Genomic DNA, 19,892 nt, shown 5'->3' with positions numbered 1-19,892 from the left:
CAGGACTCAAGTTGCTCTGAGTGAGTCAGTGAGTGAGTGATGGGTGAATGTGAGGGCTTAGGACATCACTGTACACTACTATAGACTGTATAAACACTGCACACATAGGCTGCGCTAGAGTTGTAAAAAATATTTTTTCTTTAATAAAAAATTAACCTTAGCTTACTGTAACTTTTTTACTTTATAAACTTTAAAATTTTTTAAAACTTTTTGACTGTTTTGCAATAACACTTAGCTTAAAACACAAACACATTTTAAAGCTATACAAAAATAGTTTCTTTCCTTATATCCTTATTCTGTAACCTTTCTTCTATTTTTAAAATTTTTATATATTTTTTACTTTTTAAACTTTTTTGCTAAAAACTCAGACATAAACACGCATATTTGCCTACCTTTACACAGGTCAGGATCATCAATATTATTGTCTTCCACCTCCACATCTTGTCCCACTGGGAGGTCTTCACGGGCACAAACAGGCATGGAGCTGTCATCTCCTATGATAACAATGCCTTCTTCTGGAATCCCTCCTGAAGGACCTGCCTGAGGCTGTTTTATAGTTAACTTTTTAAAAATAAGTAGAAAGAGTACACTCTAAAATAACAGTAAAACTTATAGTATAGGAAATACATAAACTGGTCACATAGTTGTTTATTATAATCATCAAGTATTGCACACTGCACATTATTTTATGTGCTATACTTTTTTTTTTGAGACAGAGTCTTGCTCCGTTGCCAGGCTAGAGTGCAGTGGCACAATCTCGGCTCACTACAGCCTTTGTCTCCCGGGTTCAAGCGATTCTCCTGCCTCAGCCTCCCGAGTAGCTGGGACTACTGGTGCATGCCACCACACCCAGCTAGTTTTTGAATTTTTAGTAGAGACAGGGGTTTCACCGTATTGGGCAGGATGGTCTCGATCTCTTGACCTCGTGGTCCGCCCGCCTCAGCCTCCCTAAGTGCTGGAATTACAGGCATGAGCCACTGCACCTGGCCTTTATGTCCTATACTCATATGATTGGCAATGCAGGTTTGTTTACACGAGCATCACCACAAACACGTGAGTAATGTGTTGCACTTTGCTGTAACAGTGGCTATGATGTCACCAGTCAATAGGAATTTTTCAGTTCCATTAGGGTCTTATAGATCACCAGATATGTGGGCCAACACCAAAGTGCTGTTATGTGGTGCATGACTCTTAATTCTTCCAAACCATGAAAATGAGAAATCTTTCCATTTATTTGTGTCTTCTTCAATTTCTTTCCCCAATGTTTTGTAGTTTTCAGTATACAGAAATTTCATCTTCTTGGTTAAATTTATTCCTAAGTATTTTATCCTTTTTGATAATATTACAAATGGGATTTTTTTTTTTTTTATGCTTTGGGGTTTTCTTTTAGATAGCTCAGTGTTAGTATATAGACACTTTCATGCGTGTCCGTGTGAAGAGACCACCAAACAGGCTTTGTGTGAGCAATAAAGCTGTTTATTTCACCTGGGTGCAGGCGGGCTGAGTCCAAAAAGAGAGTCAGCGAAGGGAAATAAGGGTGGGGCCATTTTATAGGATTTGGGGAAGGTAAAGGAAAATTACAGTCAAAGAGGGTTTGTTCTCTGGCGGGCAGGAGTGGGGGTCGCAAGGTGCTCAGTGGGGGTGCTTTTTGAGCCAGGATGAGCCAGGGAAAGGACTTTCACAAGGTAATGTGATCACTTAAGGCAAGGACCGGCCATTTACACTTCTTTTGTGGTGGAATGTCATCAGTTAAGGTGGGGCAGGGCATATTCACTTCTTTTGTGATTCTTCAGTTACTTCAGGCCATCTGGGCATATAAGTGCAAGTCACAGGGGATGCGATGGCTTGGCTTGGGCTCAGAGGCCTGACATTCCTGCCTTCTTATATTAATAAGAAAAATAAAACAAAATAGTGTTGAAGTGTTGGGGCGGTGAAAATTTTTGGGGGGTGGTATGGAGAGAGAATGGACGATGTTTCTCAGGGCTGCTTCAAGCAGGATTAGGGGCGGCATGGGAACCTAGAGTGGGAGAGATTAAGATTTTAGCTTCCTGACTCGGGACATGTTGAGTAAAGCTAATTTGCCAGTCCTGGGTGGGGGCAAATCCTCGAGCTTGATGTGTAGGGAAGGGAGGGGGCCTGAATAATCCCTGAGGAATAGTAGAATAGCAGATGGAACACTGAGAAGTTATTTTCTTGAGGATAGATTTCCACGATGGAAAGGAAATGAGAGGTTCTGAGAGGCGGGCTAGTGGCTTGTACTATAGCATAGCCTGCCTTTGCTGGTGTGTGGCGATTAGGCCTGGTGGAACTGCCATCGATAAATCAAGCGTGATCAGGGTGAGGAACAGGAAAGAAGGAAATATGGGGAAATGGGGTGAATGTCAGGTGGATGAGAGAGAGACAGTCATGGGGGTCAGGTGTGGTATCAAGAATAATGTGGGAGGCCAGATTGAAGTCTGGGCCAGGAACAACGGTAATTGTGGGAGACTCACCAAAGAGTGAGTACAGCTGAAGGAGCCGGGAAGCAGAAAGTAAATGCGTCAGGTATGAGGAAGAAAATAGATTTTGGAAGTTATGAGAACTGTAGAGAGTGAGTTGAGCATAGTTTGTGATTTTGAGGGCCTCTAAAAGTATTAAAGCAGGGGCAGCCGCTGCACGCAGACATGAGGGCTAGGCTAAAACAGTAAGGTCAAGTTGTTTGGACAGAAAGGCTACAGGGTGTGGTCCTGGCTCTTGTGTAAGAATTCTGACCACGCTAACCATGCCTAGGAAGGAAAGGAGTTGTTTTGCAGAAGGTGCTTGGGTTTGAGAGATCAGTCGGACACGATTGGCAGGGAGAGCACGTGTGTTTTTATGAGAATTATGCCGAGATAGGCAACAGATGAGGAAGAAATTTGGGCTTGACTGAAGTAATGGGGGCTGTCTGTGAAGCTTTGCGGCAGTACAGCCCAGGTAATTTGCTGAGCTTGATGGGTGTCAGGGTCAGTCCAAGTGAAAGCGAAGAGAGGCTGGGATTAAGGGTGCAAAGGAATAGTAAAGAAAGCATGTTTGAGATCTAGAACAGAATAATGGGTTGTAGAGGCAGGTATTGAGGATAGGAGAGTATATGGGTTTGGCACCACGGGGTGGATAGGCAAAACAATTTGGTTGATAAGGCGCAGATCCTGAACTAACTTGTAAAGCTTGTCTGGTTTTAGGACAGGTAAAATGGGGGAATTGTAAGGAGAGTTTATAGGCTTTAAAAGGCCATGCTGTAGCAGGCGAGTGATAACAGGCTTTAATCTTTTTAAAGCGTGCTGCGGGATGGGATATTGGCATTGAGTGGGGTAAGGGTGATTAGGTTTTAATGAGATGGTAAGGGGTGCATGATCGGTCGCCAAGGAGGGAGTAGAGGTATCTTATACTTGTGGGTTAAGGTGGGGGGATAGAAGAGGAGGACGCAAAGGAGGCTTTGGATTGGGAAGAAGGGCAGCAATGAGATGCAGCTGTAATCCAGGAATAGTCAGTGAAGCAGATAATTTAAAGTGTCTCGGCCTAATAAGGGAACTGGGCAGGTGGGGATAACTAAAAGGAGTGCTTAAAAGAGTATTGTCTAAGTTGGCACTAGAGTTGGGGAGTTTTAAGAGGTTTAGAAGCCTGGCCGTAAATACCCACAACAGTTATGGAGGCAAGGGAAACAGGCCCTTGAAAAGAAGGTAATGTGGAGTGGGTAGCCTCCGTATTGATTAAGAAGGGGACAGACTTACCCTCCACTGTGAGAGTTACCCGAAACTCGGCGTCCGTGATGGTCTAGGGGGCTTCCGAGGCAATCGGGCAGTGTCAGTCTTCAGCCGCTAAGCCGAGAAGATCTGGGAAGGAGTCAGAGAGCCTTGGGCCAGAGTTCCAGGGGCTCTGGAAGTGGCTGCCAGGTGAGTTGAACAGTCCGATTTTCAGTGGGGTCCCACACAGATGGGACACGGCTTAGGAGGAATCCCGGGCTGCGGGCATTCCTTGGCCCAGTGGCCAGATTTCCGGCACGTGTAGCAAGCTCCTGGGGGAGGAGGTTCTGGAGGAACGCCTGGCTGCTGCGGTTCAGGCGTTTGGAAGTTCTTGTGTGCTGGAGATGTGGCTGGGGTTTGTCTCACAGTGGAGGCAAGGAATTGCAACTTTTTTCTGTTATTGTACACCTTGAAGGTGAGGTTAATTAAGTCCTGTTGTGGGGTTTCAGGGCCAGATTCCAATTTTTGGAGTTTTATTTAATGTCGGGAGCAGATTGGGTAATAAAATGAATATTGAGAATAAGACGGCCTTTTGACCTTTTAGGGTCTAGGGCTGTAAAGTGTCTCAGGGTTGCTGCCAAACGAGTCATGAACTGGGCTGGATTTTTATATTTGATGAAAAAGAGCCTAAACGCTATCTGATTTGGGATAAAGAAAAAGGAACATTAACCTTGACTATGCCTTTAGCTCCAGCCACCTTTTTAAGAGTGAATTGCTGGGCAGGTGGGGGAGGGCTAGTCACGGAACGAAACTGTAAGCCGGACCAGGTGTGAGGAAGGGAGGTGATAAAAAGATTATAGGGTGGAGGAGCAGAGGCTGAGGAAGAATTGGGACCTAGCTCGGCCTGGCGAGGAACAACCTGGGGAGGAAGGGAGAGATCAGATGGGTCTGTAGGAAAGGAAGATTAGAAAGACTCAGCGACGCTTGGTGTTAGTACTGAAGGGACAGGCGGGAGGGAAAGAAGGAAGATTTGGGACGAGTTGCACTGGGCACAGAGACTAGGAAGGGACTGATGTGTAAAAGAATGCCTGGACATCAGGCACCTCAGACCGTTTGCCTATTTTACGACAAGAATTATTTAGATTTTGCAGGATGGAAAAATTCAAAGTGCCATTTTCTGACTATTTGGAACTACTGTCGAGTTTGTACTGGGGTCAAGCGGCACTGCAGAAGAAAATAAGGCATTTAGGTTTTAGGTCAGGTGTGAGTTGAAGAGGTTTTAAGTTTTTGAGAACACAGGCTAAGGGAGAAGAAGGAGGAATGGAAGGTGGAAGCTTACCCATAGTGCAGGAGGCAAGCCCAGAGAGAAGAGTAGAGACACGGAGAAGGGGTGGGGGGGTTCTTGCCCTCCAGAAAAGCAGAGAAGGGGTTGGGTCATGGAAATAAGGGATTGGGGCACAGAGATAAGAGGTCAGGGTGTGGAAATAAGGGATTGGAGCACAGAGATAAGAGGTTGGGGTGCGGAAATAAGCGATTGGGGGGTTCTTGCCCCCTAGGAAAGCGGGACTTGCCGCTAAGGGTGAAGGACCAAGGCAGGCGTCCCTGCGTGGTCTGAGACCCTTGAAACGTGAGTGTATAATCAGCGGTGTCCCTGCAATGATTAAACACCAAGGGAAGGCTGCCTTCCCAGTCCGTGACCGGCGCCGGAGTTTTGGGTTCACAGATAAAACATGTCTCTTTCGTCTCTACCAGAAAATGAAAGGAATTGAAATTAAGAGAAAGGAGAGATTGAAGTGTGGCACCAAGATTGAAAGGAGAAAGAGGTTGAGGGATAGTGAGGGAGGTTGGAGAAGAGAGTAAAAAGAGGCCGCTTACCGGATTTGAAATTGGTGAGATGTTTCTCGGGCTGGTCGGTCTGAGGACCTGAGGTTGTAGGTGGATCTTTCTCACGGAGCAAAGAGCAGGAGGACAGGGGATTGATCTCCCAAGGGAGGTCCCCCGATCCGAGTCACGGCACCAAATTTCATGCGCGTCCGTGTGAAGAGACCACCAAACAGGCTTTGTGTGAGCAATAAAGCTGTTTATTTCACCTGGGTGCAGGCGGGCTGAGTCCAAAAAGAGAGTCAGGGAAGGGAGATAATGGTGGGGCCATTTTATAGGATTTGGGGAAGGTAAAGGAAAATTACAGTCAAAGAGGGTTTGTTCTCTGGTGGACAGGAGTGGGGGTCGCAAGGTGCTCAGTGGGGGTGCTTTCTGAGCCAGGATGAGCCAGGGAAAGGACTTTCACAAGGTAATGTCATCACTTAAGGCAAGGACCGGCCATTTACACTTCTTTTGTGGTGGAATGTCATCAGTTAACGTGGGGTAGGGCATATTCACTTCTTTTGTGATTCTTCAGTTACTTCAGGCCATCTGGGTGTATACGTGCAAGTCACAGGGGATGTGATGGCTTGGCTTGGGCTCAGAGGCCTGACAGACACAACACTGATTTTTTTTTTTCTTTTTGAGTCAGTGTCTCACTCTGTCACCTAGTTTGGTCTCAAACTCCTGGGCTCAAGCAATCCTACCGCCTTAGCCTCCTGAATACCTTGTACTACAAGCGTGAGCCATCATGTTCTGCTAGTTTTTAAAAAACCTTTGTAGCACTAGGTCTTGCCATGTTGCCCAGGCTGGTTTCAAACTCCTGGGTTCAAGTAATCCTCCTGCCTCGGCCTCCAAAAGTGCTGGAATTGCAAGTGTGAGCCACTGCACCCAGCCTCTACTAAAAACTTAAAAATTAGCTGGGTGTGGTGGTATGTGCTTGTAGTCTTAGCTACTTATGAGACTGAGGCAGGAGGATTGCTTGAAACTAGGAGTTCAAGGTTGCAGTGAGCTATGACCGTGCCACTGCACTCTAGTCTCAGTGACAGAGCAAGACCCTGTCTCTAAAAGAAGAAAAAAAAAGTAGATGAATGGATAAAGAAAAAAGAGGGGAATCCTGTTATTTGCGACAACATAGATAAGCCTGGAAGACATTACATTAAATGAAATAAGCCAGACACAGAAAGATAAATACTGCATCACCTCACTTATAAGAAGAATCTAAAAACAGCTGAACTTTTAGAAGTAGAAAGTAAAATGGTGGTTACCAGGGGCTTGGGGGTGGGGAAAACGAGAAGATGTTGGTAAAGAGTACAAACTCTCAGTTGTAAGATGAAGTTCTGGGCCTGGCAGGGTGGCTCACACCTCTAATCCCAGCACCTTGGGAGGACAAAGCGGGCGATTCACGAGGTCTGGAGACCGAGAACATCCTGGCTAACACGGTGAAACCCTGTCTCTACTATAAATACAAGAAATTAGCCAGGCATGGGGGCAGGCGCCTGTAGTCCCAGCTACTCCGGAGGCCGAGGCAAGAGAATGGCCTGAACCCGGGAGGCGGAGCTTGTGAGAGGTAACAGTGTGCAGGCATCCCTCCCTCTCAGCGCCTCCTCAGCTTCAGTGCCCACTCTGGCCGCTCTTGAGGAGCCCTTCAACCCGCCGCTGCACCGTGGGAACCACTCTCTGCATTGGCCAAGACCAGACCAGGCTCCCTCTATTTGCAGAAATGTGTGGAGGAACAGGGGCGGGCGGGAATGGAGAGGCCTGGAGGGAGAGGCGCAGGCGAGAACCGGCACTGCACGTGGTGCTCGAGGGCCAGCAAGTTCTGGGTGGGTGGGGCCTCGACAGGCCCGGCACTGGGAGGGGCAGAGAAGTTCCCCACCACTGCCAGCCCGCCCACGCCAGGCCTTCCCGGGTGTCAGCCACCTCCCAACAGGGCAGGGCTCACAACCCATAGCCCGCCATGCCCGAGGCCTACACCCCCTGCCTTGGGCTCCCCCACAGATGCTCCCTGCCCCTCGCCACTAGGCCACAGTATAGGACTGGCAGGTAGTTCCACCTGCAGCCCCAAAACGATCCACTGGGGGAAGTCAGCTGGGCTCCTGAGTTGAGCGGGGACTTGGAGAACTTTTATGTCTAGCTGGAGGATTGTAAATGCACCAATCAGCACTCTGTGTCTAGCTCAAGGTTTGTAAACGCACCAATCAGTACCATGTCAAAACAGACCAATCAGCTCTCTGTAAAATGGGCCAATCGGCTTGCTGTAAAATGAGCCAGTCAGCTCTCTGTAAAATGGACCAATCAGCAGGATGTGGGTGGGGCAGGATAAGGGAATAAAAGCTGGCTGCTGGAGTCAGCAGCCACAACCTCACTGGATAGTGTTGTTCTGTGAGGGATATGTGTTTTTTTTTCAGCGTGTGCAATAAATCTTGCTGTGGGTGATTGATTGGGTCTGTAGTGCACTTATGAGCTGTAACTGTCACTTTAAAAATGTGTAGTTTTATTCCCAAGGCCTGTGAGACCACAAACTCACTGGGAGTAATGAGTAACTCCAGACATGCTGCCTTGAGAGTTGTATCATTTATCACAAAGGTCTGAAGGAGAAAACTAAACCCATCCAAACAACAGAAGGAACAAACTCTGGACATGCCACCTTTAACACGTGATGAGGGTCTGTGGCTTCATTATTGAAGTCAGTGAGACCAAGAGCCCACCAATTCTGGACAGACCTGCAGTGAGCAGATATCGTGCCACTGCATTCCAGTCCGGGCTACGGCGCCAGACTGTCCAGAAGGAAAAAAAAGATGTTGTGATGCCTGTAGTTGCAGTGTAGTGGGAGACTATGGCAGGCAGATTATGAGGTCAGGAGTTTGAGACCAGCATGGTCAATATGGTGAAACCGTGTGTCAAATGAAAATACAAAAATTAGCTGGGTGGAGTGGTATGTGCCTGTAGTCTCAACTACTTTAGAGGCAGGTGAATTGCTTGAGGCTGGGAGGTGGAGGTTGCAGTGAGCTGAGATTGCCACTGCACTCCAGCCTGGGCAACAGAGTGAGACTCCGTCTCAAAAAAAAAAATAAAAAGTGTGAAGTTCTGAGGGTTTGATGTACAGCATGAATGGTGATACGTTACTTCATTTGATTGTGGCAATCTTTACACAATGCATATGTATGTCAAATAATTATGTTGTACACCTTAAATATGTTCAATTTTTGACAATTTTTTTTTAAGCTTTGACATTAAAGAAAAAGTATGAAAAGGTGTCATCAGGGTTGTGTTCCTTCTGGAGAATCTGCTTGCTTTACTTTGCTGGCTTATAGCAGCTTCCTGCACTTCACGGCCTTTTTTTTTTTTTTTTTTTTTTTTTGAGATAGGGTGTCACACTGTTGCCTGGGTTGGAGTGCGGAGTGGAACCATCTCAGCTCACTGCAATCTCTGCCTTCGGGGTTCAAGCAATTCTCCCACCTCAGACTCCCAAGTAGCTGAGATTATAGGTGCGTGGCACCGCAACCAGCTAAGTTTTTGTATTTTTGGTGGAGACAGAGTTTCACTATGTTGCCCAGGCTGGTCTCAAACTCTTGAGCTTGAACGATCTGCCTGCCTTGGCCTCCCAAAGCATCTTCCTCCATCTTCTAAGCCACCAACATGACATCTTCAAATCTCTGTTTCCATCCTCGCATTTCCTTTTCTGACTCTGATCCTCCTGTGCCCTCTTAGAGGAACTCTTGTGATTTCATTACGCCCTTGGAGAACCCAAAATCTCAAGATCTTTAAGTTAATCACACTCACAAAGTACCTTTTGTGATATAAGGTAACATTCACAGGTTCTGGGGACTGGGACATGGACATCTTCGGAGGGTCATCATTCACCTTTCCGTTTGTACCATAAGTACAAAGGGAAACAGTGTCACATAATAATTTCCTGTATGGCCAACTATTTCTTGCCAATAGAAGGAAAGGAATTTGCTCATGCTGGTGTGAGTGCTTATTCTAACTCGCTAGATGTCATTCCAAATGCCTTTATCATTTTAAATACCAAATATATATGGCATTCCGAATGATGAATAACAGGAGACTATAAATAGGCCTCAAAGGCTGGAAAGTCTTAACAACAGAGCAGAAAAGTCTAAAATTACTTAAAAATTATTAAAGTGCAGTCCCTTTGCTTAATTTTTTAAAAGTGTTAGGCCTTAGATACTTAGGATAAAAAGCCATCACCATCTTGATATTCTCTCTACTTAAAGGAAATCCATGTCTTTTAAAATCAATGTCTTTAAAACCACTCATTCTTCATTAAATTGTTGATTTAACCAATCAGTGTCTACTGAGCACTCACAATGTGCCAGGCACTGCAGTGGGCACTGGGCATAATATTGACCAAAATCAATATGATTTCCGCCCTTATAAGCTTACAGTCTCGTGGGAGATAGGAAAAGCAAGGAAATTATTAGCACACTGTGCAATAAGCGTGTGATAGGAATGGTTCTCACTGCCATCCAGTTACACCCCAGTCTTAGTGCTGGGCACTGTCCCTTCCATTCCACCATTTCATTCCTGGGTGTCAGGGTCCCATCACCTTCTGTTGGAGGAAAAACTTAGGAGTATTCCAAGCGCTTGATAAATGGAAGGGAGCAGCAACCCACACATTTCAATGAGAAAGCAACAATTTACGTATTATAATGGAAACTGTCAAGGAGAAGATGCACCCTTTTGGGGTACTGTGTGGTATGCCCTAGAACGGCAATGAATGGTTAGCAGGCATTGGTTGGGCTTTAACATGAATCCTGGTGTTGTTCACCATACAGTTAGCGATTCTGATGCTTGCCCCACTGCTGTGTGTTTGTCCTGCTAGGTTGGCCTCTCATTCCCACTCCCACCTCCTCTAAGGCCATGCACTTCCCTCGCCCATCACGTTCCTGCTCCTCCACCCAATCTCCACTTACAGGCAGGGTAGGGAGGGGAGGCTTCATTTTCTTTCATCCTCTTTCTTCTGTTATTTTTACGGTCTAAACTCTGTTCTCTGATTCCCTCAGGACATATCTTCAGATATTCAAAATCCTGTTTAGAAGTTTTTAAAAAAGAAACACTGAACATTGACTGTTTCCTGCTTTTTAAATTCCTGCTTTAACAATCCTCCTTCTCCTCCAGGCAAAGTAGATGCCTCTGACAACGGAAAAGTCACGCAAGCACAAGGATGCTGGGAAAAGCAAAGCACAAAGGCTGATGTTTGGAGATATTATCAGGCGCTTACTGTTATGACAGGGGAAGTTCAGGATGCAAAGGGGCCAGAGGCACCGTCTCCAATCAGATCCCACAGGGCCTTGTAAGGAATGCTAAGAGAGCTGGTCTTCGCTGCGAGAGCGGTACAGAGCCACCTAATGGTCTTGAGCAGAGAGGTGTCAGGATCAGATTTTCAAGTTAGAATATCAGTTTGGTAGCAGTGTGGAGAACAAGGAGAGAAAAGACTCAGGGTACGGAGAGCAGCAAGAACACAGATGCATACTTGAAGTGAGAAATGAGCGTGGCTTGCACTGGGATAATAGAGCGGGTTTGGAAGGGACTGGATGCTTTTGTGAGACATTTAGGAAGTCCAGTGGGCAAAGCTTAGTGGCTGGTTGAATGTGGGACATGGAGAAAGAAGAGGGGTCAAGGATGATTTCCCGGCGATTCCTTGAGAATGACTGAACTTCTTATTTATGTGAGACAAGGAACATGGGAAGATGAGCAGGTGGGGTGGAGGAGGGGAGCCAAGAGAGTGAGTCCAGCTTGAGGCGTGTTGAATCTGGACACTCAAGTGGAGAAGTTAAATAGGCAGTTGGATATCAGATCTGGGGCTCAGAAATGAAGTTTGGGCTGAAAATAGAGACTTGGGATTCATCGGGGTAAAGCTGATAATTACAGCTACGAGCAAGATTGAGAATATTTAGGGAAATATTTTGAAAATGAGGGCATATAAGGGGACCAAGTCAGGACCTTGAAGAATATTGGTATTTTAAAGATAGAGAGGGAAACAAGTCTGCCAGGGAACCTAAAATGGAACTGTAGGCAGAGAACCAGGAGAGTGGCATGTTGCAGACCGTAAGGAAAAATGTGTGTGTGTGTGTGTGTGTTGTGTGTGTGTTTGTGTCGTTTAAATGGGTATGGTAAACAACAACAAGAGCTGTGGAGAAGTCAGGAAGGAAAGAATATTATGTACCAGCAAGGTTATTAAGCAGTTTCAGAACCTTAGTGGGGCAGAAATCAAATCACAGTGGTTTACAAACTGAAGGGGATTTAAGAAAATGAGATCATTGATCATTAGAGAAATGCAAATCGCAATAAGATACCATCTCACACCAGTCAGAATGGCTATTACTAAAAAGTAAAAAAATAACAGATGCTGGTGAGGTGTGATGGCTCATGCCTTGTAATCCCAGCACTTTGGGAGGCTGAGGTGGCCAGATCACTTGAGGTCAGGAGTTGGAGACCAGCCTGGCCAGCGTGGTGAAAACCCGTCTCTACTGAAAATACAAAAATTAGCCAGGCATAATGGCACATGCCTGTAGTCGCAGTTACTCGGGAGGCTGAGTCAGGAGAATCGCTTGAATCCGGGAGGCAGGCATTGCAGTGAGCCAAGACTGCCTCACTGCACTCCAGCCTGGGCAACAGAACGAGACTCCATCTCAAAACAAAACAAAAACAAACAAACAAAACAGATGCTGGTGAAGTTGTGGAGAAAAGGGAAGACTTAAACACTTTTGGTGGGAATGTAAATTAGTGCAACCGTTGTGGAAAGCAATATAAGCAGCATGGCGATTCCTCAAGGAGCTAAAAGCAGAACTAAATTCCACCCAGCAAACCTATTACTGGGTCTATACCCAGAGGAATATAAATCATTCTACCATAAAGACACATGCATGCGAACATTGATTGCAACACTTCACAAGAGCAGAGACATGAAATCAACCTAAATGTCCATCAATGACAAATCGGATAAAGAAAATGTGGTACATATATATACCATGAAATACTATACAGCCATAAAAATGAAGAAGATCATGGTTCTGTGGGAACATGGATGGAGCTGGAGGCCATTATCCTTAGCAAATTAATGCAGGAACAGAAAACCAAATACCTCATGTTCTCACTTATAAGCGGGAGCTAAATGACGAGAACGCATGAACACAAAGAAGGGAACAGCAGACACTGGCGTCTACTTGAGGGTGGAGAGTGGGAGGAGGGAGAGGAGCAGAAAAGATAACTATTAGGTACTAGATTTAGTACCTGGATGATGAAATAAACTGTACAACAAACTCCCATGACATGAGTTCACCTATGTAACAAACCTTTACATGTACCCCCCCAACCTAAAATAAAAGTTTTTTTAAAAAAGAAAGAAAATGGGATCAGTGAGGGGAGACGGATTTTTCCAGAAGTATGGCTGAAAACAGAAGGCAAGAGTCAGAGGGCAGGGGTGGGGTGTATAATTTAAAGTGGAAGGAACGAATATTTCTAAATGCTATTAGAATTTGAAAAAATCAATGGGCATTTCTAAGCTAAACAAATTTCAGATTATACTTTTCCCAACTATTAAATATCCAAAATAATTTGATTCATGAGTAAATTATGTAGCTAAGTTAAATAAAACCTTTCTTTTGCCTGAAATAGCCAGAAAATAAAATGAAGTTAACTATGAGGTGTTTTTTAATTGGTCTAGTAATTTTGAATATATTATGTGTTAAAAGAATGAGACAGTATCATTTCAAAGAATTCTTTCTGTTAAGATGTAATATGAAAATATCTAACATTCTTGATTTTGCTTTCTAATTGTTCTTGTATTGATATATGTATGTATATCATATGTACAACATAACATATATGTATATGTTATGACATTTGTACATACTTATGGGTTACATGTGATATTTTGTTACATACAATGTGTAGTAATCAAGGTAGAGTAATTAGCATATCCATCACCTCAAACATTTATCATTTCTTTGTGTTGGGAATATTTCTTTTTCTTCTTTTTCTTTTTTCTTTCTTTTTTTTTTTTTTTTTGAGATGGAGTCTCTCTCTGTCACCCAGGCTGGAGTGCAATGGCATGATCTCAGCTCACTGCAACCTGCGCCTCTCGGGTTCAAGTGATTCTCCTGCCTCAGCCTCCTGAGTAACTGAGATTACAGGCACCCGCCACCACGCCAGGCTAATTTTTGTATTTTTAGTAGAGACGGGGTTTCACCATGTTGGCCAGGCTGGTCTTGAACTTCTGACCTCAGGTGATCCACCCGCTTCAGCATCCCAAAGTGCTGGGATTACAGGCATGAGCCACTGCACCCGGCCTGTTGGGAACATTTCAAATCTTCTTTTCTAGCTATTTTGAAATATACAATAAATTATTAACTATAGTCAACCTACTGTGCTATTGAACACTAGAACTTATTCTTTCTATCTACCTGTATGTTTGTATCTGTTAACCAAACTCTCTTCATCCCCCCAACCTCCACCACTTCCCCACACCCTTTTCAGCCTCTGGTAACTCTTGTTCTATTCTCTACCTCCACGAGATCCACTTTTTAAATTAGCTCTCACATGTGAGTGAGAAGATGTGATATTTGTCTTTCTGTACCTGGTTTATTTCACTTAACATAATGACCTCCAGTTCTATCCATGTTGCTGCAAATACAGGGTTTCATTCTGTTTTTATGGCTGAATGGTATCCCATTGTGTATTATACCATATTTTTGTATCCATTCACCCACTGATGGACACTTAAGTTGATTTCATATCTTGGCTACTTTAAATACTGCTGTAATAAACATGGGGGATGCAGGTATCCTTTTGATATACTGATTTTCTTCCCTTTAAATAAATATCCAGCAGTGGGATTGCTGGAATCTATGGTAGTTCTATTTTCAGTTTTTTTGAGAAACTTTCATTTTGTTTTTCCATAATAACTGTACTAATTTACATTTATAACAACAGTGTATGAGTTCCCTTTTCTCCTTATCCTTGCCAGCATTTGTTATTTTTTTGTCATTTTGATAACAGCCATTCTTAATTTGGCTGAGGTGATATCTCATTGTGGCTTTGATGTGCATTTCACTGATGGTTAGTAATGTTAAGCATTTTTCCTATACCTGTTGGCCATTTGTATGTTTTCTCTTGATAAATGTCTGTTCAGATCCTTTACCTACTTCTTAATGGGATTTTTTTTCTGTTAAGTTGTCTGAGTTTCTTGTATATTCTGGATACTAGTCATGTGTCAGGTGAATAGTTTGCAAATATTTTTTATCATTCTACAGTTTGTCTCTTTACTCTGTTGATTGTTTCCTTTGCTGTGCAAAAGATTTTAGTTTAATATAATCCCATTTATCTATTTTTGGTTGCGTTGCCTGTGCTTTGGAAGTTTTAGCCATAAAATCTTTGCCTAGGCCAATGTCTTGAAGTGCTTCTCCTATATTTTTTCTAGTAATATTATAGTTTTGGGTCTTACATTTAAGTTGTTAATCCATTTTGAAATTATTTTTGTATAGGGTGAGATACAGGGGTCTAGCTTCATTCTTCTGCATATAGATATCCAGTTTTTCCAGCACTCTTTATTGAAGAGGATGTACTTTCCCCAGAGTATGTTCTTGGCATTTTTGTCAAAAATCAGTTGGCTGTAAATACTGAATTTGTTTCTGGGTTCTCTGTTCTGTTCCACTGGTTGATGTGTATGTTTTTATACCAATACCATGCTGTTTTGATTACTATAACTTTGTGGTATATTTTGAAGTCAGGTTGTGTGATGCCTCCAGCTTTGTTCTTTTTGCTCAGGATTTCTTTGGCTATTTGGGGTCTTTCGTTGTCACTTCTAGAATATTACCATTCTCTCATCTTCTTTAAAAACATGCTATGGGGTTGATAATAAGCTGCTGTAACACTCTCCGCCCGTCCTTTTCCCTGATGTCAACTGAGTTCTGGGTCACATGCCCATAGTGTTTCATTTCTTCCATTCAGCCTATAGTAATTGATATTCGCTTAGGCTCTGGGTTGCTTGTGCTGCTTTCCTTCTTAGTCAACCTCTCCAGGTGACTTATCATAAGATCTGGTTAAACCAGCATTGTTTTTATTTCATAAAGTGTCTCTCAAAGAGCTAGTTTTAGGAGTGGAAGAAGTTGGTTCTTGGTGCTTTATATTCAGTCTTTGGTTTCCTTACAGAAAACCTTTTAAAATACTGGTCAAAATTCAAAGACTTATTTAGTCAAAACTGGTAATATAATCTGTAAATGCTTTATGTGGGCTGAGATAAACTGCCTTTCATCATCATCTTGAGAAAATGAGAGTGGTTTCTGCTCTCAAATCTGCATTCAGGAAGCCCACTTTCTTCTCAGAATATCTTCCTATCTACGCGTGACATGTGACTGTCTGATATGTGGCTCAAGCAAAGACATAGTCTCCATCATTTTCCTAACTATTAGTAGTGAATAACGTCTTTATCAAAAATTTTAGATAAATATAAGTACAACTTTATGTTAATAAAACTATAAGAAAAAATGATACACATATTGGGAATAAAGAATCAAATGATCTTTACTTGCAGATAACATGATGGTTTATAAAGAAAATGCCTTAAAAATTTTACAAAACAACTATAGATGTTTCTTGACTTATGGTGGGGTTACATCCTGATAAACCCATCATAAATTGAAAATACCGTCAGTCAAAAATGCATTTAATACATCTAACCAACCAAACATTATAGCTTAGCCTAGCCTACCTTAAATGTGCCAAGAATACTTATTAACCTAGAGTTGAGCAAAACCATCTAACGCAAAGCCTATTTATAAGAAAGTGTTGAGTACTTCATGTACTTTATTTAATGCTATACTGAAAATGAAAAATAGAATGGATGTATAGGTACTTGAAATACAATTTCTACTGAATGTATATTGCTTTAGCACTATTGTAAAGTCACAAAATCATAAGTCAAATCATTGTAAATTGGATATAATCTGTACTAGAATAAGTAAATTTAGCAAGGTCACAGTGAGAGTTGAAGCCAGCTGAGCTTCTGGGTCAGGTGGGGACTAGGAGAACTTTTATGTCTAGCTAAAAGATCGTACATGCACCAATCAGCACTCTGTGTCTAGCTAAAGGATTGTAAATGCACCAATCAACACTCTGTAAAAACGGACCAATCAGCACTCTGTAAAATGGACCAATCAGCAGGATGTGGGTGGGGCCAAATAAAGGAATAAAGGCTGGCCACCTGAGCCAGCAGCAGGAACCCAGTCAGGTGCCCTTCCATGTAGTGGAAGCTTTTTTCTTTTGCTCTTTACAATAAATTTTGCTGCTGCTCTGTTTTTGGGTCTGCACTACCTTTATGAGCTGTAACGCTCACCCTGAGTGTCTGCAGCTTCATTCCTCAAGTCAGCAAGACCATGAACCCACTGGGAAGAACAAAGAACCCCGGACATGCCAATTTTTTTTTTTTTGAGGTGGAGTCTCACTCATGTTGCCCAGGCTGGAGTGCAGTGCCACGCTCTTGGCTCACTGCAAGCTCCACATTCCGGGTTCAGGCCATTCTCCTGTCTCAGCTTCCCGAGTGGCTGGGACTATGGGCACCTGCCACCATGCCTGGCTAATTTTTTCTATTTTTAGTAGAGATGGGGTTCGGACACGTGACTTTTAAGAGCTGTAACACTCACTGCGAAGGTCTGCCACTTCACTCCTGAAGTCAGCGAGACCATGAACCCGTCAGAAGGAAGAAGCGCTGGAACATCTGAACATCTGAAGGAACAAACTCCGGCCATACCATCTTTAAGAACTGTAACACTCATCAGGAGGGTCCACGGCTTCATTCTTGAAGTCAGCGAGACCAAGAACCAACCGGAAGGAACCAATTCCGGACATAACAGGGTCCATGATCAATATGCAGGAATTAACTGCATATACATAAAATATTAGGTTGCTGCAAAAGGAATTGCAATTCTTGCCATTACTTTTAACAGAAAAAAATGCAATTACTTTTGCACCAACCTAATAACAGCAAACACTAGAAGAATGAAAAATGTTTTAAAGTAATTTGAAACAGATTTCTAAAACTGTAAAATATTAAGGGGTAAAGTCAGTGAAAGACAAGATCTCCACCCTGAAAACTACAGAACATTTATAAGAGAAATTAAAGAAATCAAAATATATACCATGTTCATAAATAAGATTCAATAGTCTTAAGAGGTCAGTTATCCTCAAGCTTATCTGTGGATTTAATACAGTCTGTCAAAATCCTAAGACATTTTGTAGAAACTTAAATGCTTGACTGGATGCGGTGGCTCACCCTTTAATCCCAGCACTTGGGGAGGCCAAGGCAGGCAGATCACGAGGTCAAGAGATCAAGACCATCCTGGCTAACATGGTGAAATCCCATCTCTACTAAAAATACAAAAAATTAGCTGGGCGTAGTGGCGGGTGCCTGTAGTCCCAGCTACTCAGGAGGCTGAGGGAGGAGAATGGTGAACCTGGGAGGTGGAGCTTGCAGTGAGCCGAGATCGCACCACTGCACTCCAGTCTGGGTGACAGTGCGAGACTCTGTCTCAAAAAAAAAAGAAGGAAACTGAAGAGCTTATTCTAAAATTTATCTGGGAATGTAAAGGGCCTTGGGTAGTCAAAATTGTCTCAGAGGAAAAAATAAAAGAACCAAGCTGGAACCAAGTACATAATTTAAAGGCTCATTATTAAGTTCTGTAATCAAGACAGTGTGATATTGGTGTAAGGATGTACAAACAGATCAGTGGAATACAATAGAGTTCACTCATAAACCCATACATTTATGTTGAAATTATTTTCAACAAGTATGTCAGGAGAATTCAATAGGGAAAGTGAAGTTTGCTTTTTTTTTTTTTTTCAACAAAATAGTTCTGAAACAATTGAACAAATGCATGGGGTAAAATCAACTTAAACCACACCTTCTACCTCACAAAAGTTAACTTGAGATAGATCGTAGACTATATTTAAAAGCTAAAACCATAAGGATTCTAGAAGAAAACATAGAAGAGTATCGTTGTGACCTTGGGACAGGGATATATTTCTTAGAAAGCACAAAGAAACACTAAAACTAACAGAAAAAATAATAATAAATTGGACTTCAGAAAAATGGTTAAAAGTCACTGTTAAGAAAATGAATCAGCAAGCCACAGACTAGGAGAAGATATTTCTAGTACATATATCTGACAAATACAGGCATCCAGGATACACAAAGTTAAGACAATGTTGAGTTATCAGACCAACAGGTTCTGTGAGAACATGATAAATTTATCTGGAAATAGGTATGATGACCATCCCATGACACCCTGAGGCCAGCTCAAGGGCCCCAGTGGAGGTTTCTAGCAAGAGTATCCTTTCCCAGATACAGACATCCCAGAAAATGATTGCAACACTTTCCCAGTTCCATTTATTCACCAAAATATAGTTAGTAAAATCTTCCCAGAGAACTTTTGTAAGCCAACTTGTAACAGTGTATTTTCATGCAATATCCAGTTTAGCTAAACTCTCTGATTTTGCAACTGCAGAAAACCCTGGAGGATTTGGGAAACTGCTCCAGAAGGTTTTTGAAAATCCTATGTGTGGGTGGGTAATCAGGGCTGTGGTAATTTAATTCAATAAAGGATAATTATAGAAAGTTATCAGAGTCAAAGAATCTCAGAAGGAAACATTTATACAGTCTCTTTTCTCAGAGAGCTGTGCTTCAGAGAATTGATTGGTGAGTCTAGTTGGAAGGTTTATATGAGTGAATTTCTGCCTTCAAGTGCACAGTTTTCTGAGGATGAAAGTAGAATGCACTATGGTGAACTAAGAGGATAATTTTAATGCTATAAATGAACATTTTAGCTAATCAAGCATTGTGCACTGGTGAGAAGAGTTTAAATTCTGAGGTCTCAATCAAAGTATTGGAAAGGCTTTCACTCTCAGATTACAGCCAAAAGAATGCCATTTTTCCTGATTATTAAAGCAATATTTGCATATTGTTGAGATTTTGTAAGGCTTTCAAAAATCCTTGCTTTATTTTTAAAGCATGACAAAATCAGAAGGAAAAAATTGCTTACAATTCCACATTCAATTTTTCTTACTCATATTATCATAGTTTAGACCATTTTGTATATTGCTTTTTTCTCCTAACATCATATATAAGCATTTCTCTATATCTAAAGTTCTCCACAAATGATTTTTTTCTTTATCTCCCTATTGGTGGATATTCAAGTTGTTTCCACTTTATCTTTCTTTATTCAATAATGAATCATGCTATGATGAACATCCGTGTGCATTAATATTTTATCTATTTCAGAACGTATTTTTAGTCTTCTACTCTGAAGTTGT

The 19,892-nt window shown here is 42.6% G+C and overlaps 1 protein-coding gene and 1 long non-coding RNA gene across 2 annotated transcripts in view; one reads left to right on the top strand and one right to left on the bottom strand.

Moving 5' to 3' along the window:
• Window positions 1–5,877, bottom strand: part of STMND1 (stathmin domain containing 1) — a 118,608-nt gene extending 112,731 nt beyond the window's left edge. The window contains exons 1-2 of the mRNA XM_054685612.2: window positions 5,574–5,877; window positions 393–546 (exon numbers count right to left, since the gene is read on the bottom strand). Coding sequence (XP_054541587.1) covers window positions 393–491 — 99 coding nt within the window. The 5' untranslated portion in view covers window positions 492–546; window positions 5,574–5,877. The remainder of the gene's footprint in view (window positions 1–392; window positions 547–5,573) is intronic.
• LOC107975075 (uncharacterized) overlaps window positions 1–19,892 on the top strand; it is a 268,590-nt gene that overhangs the window by 183,316 nt on the left and 65,382 nt on the right. The window lies entirely within an intron of this gene.

The sequence above is a fragment of the Pan troglodytes genome, chromosome 5, assembly GCF_028858775.2.
Source record: "Pan troglodytes isolate AG18354 chromosome 5, NHGRI_mPanTro3-v2.0_pri, whole genome shotgun sequence".
In the NCBI taxonomy this organism is placed as follows: domain Eukaryota; kingdom Metazoa; phylum Chordata; class Mammalia; order Primates; family Hominidae; genus Pan; species Pan troglodytes.
This window is presented reverse-complemented; position numbering and strand designations above follow the sequence as displayed.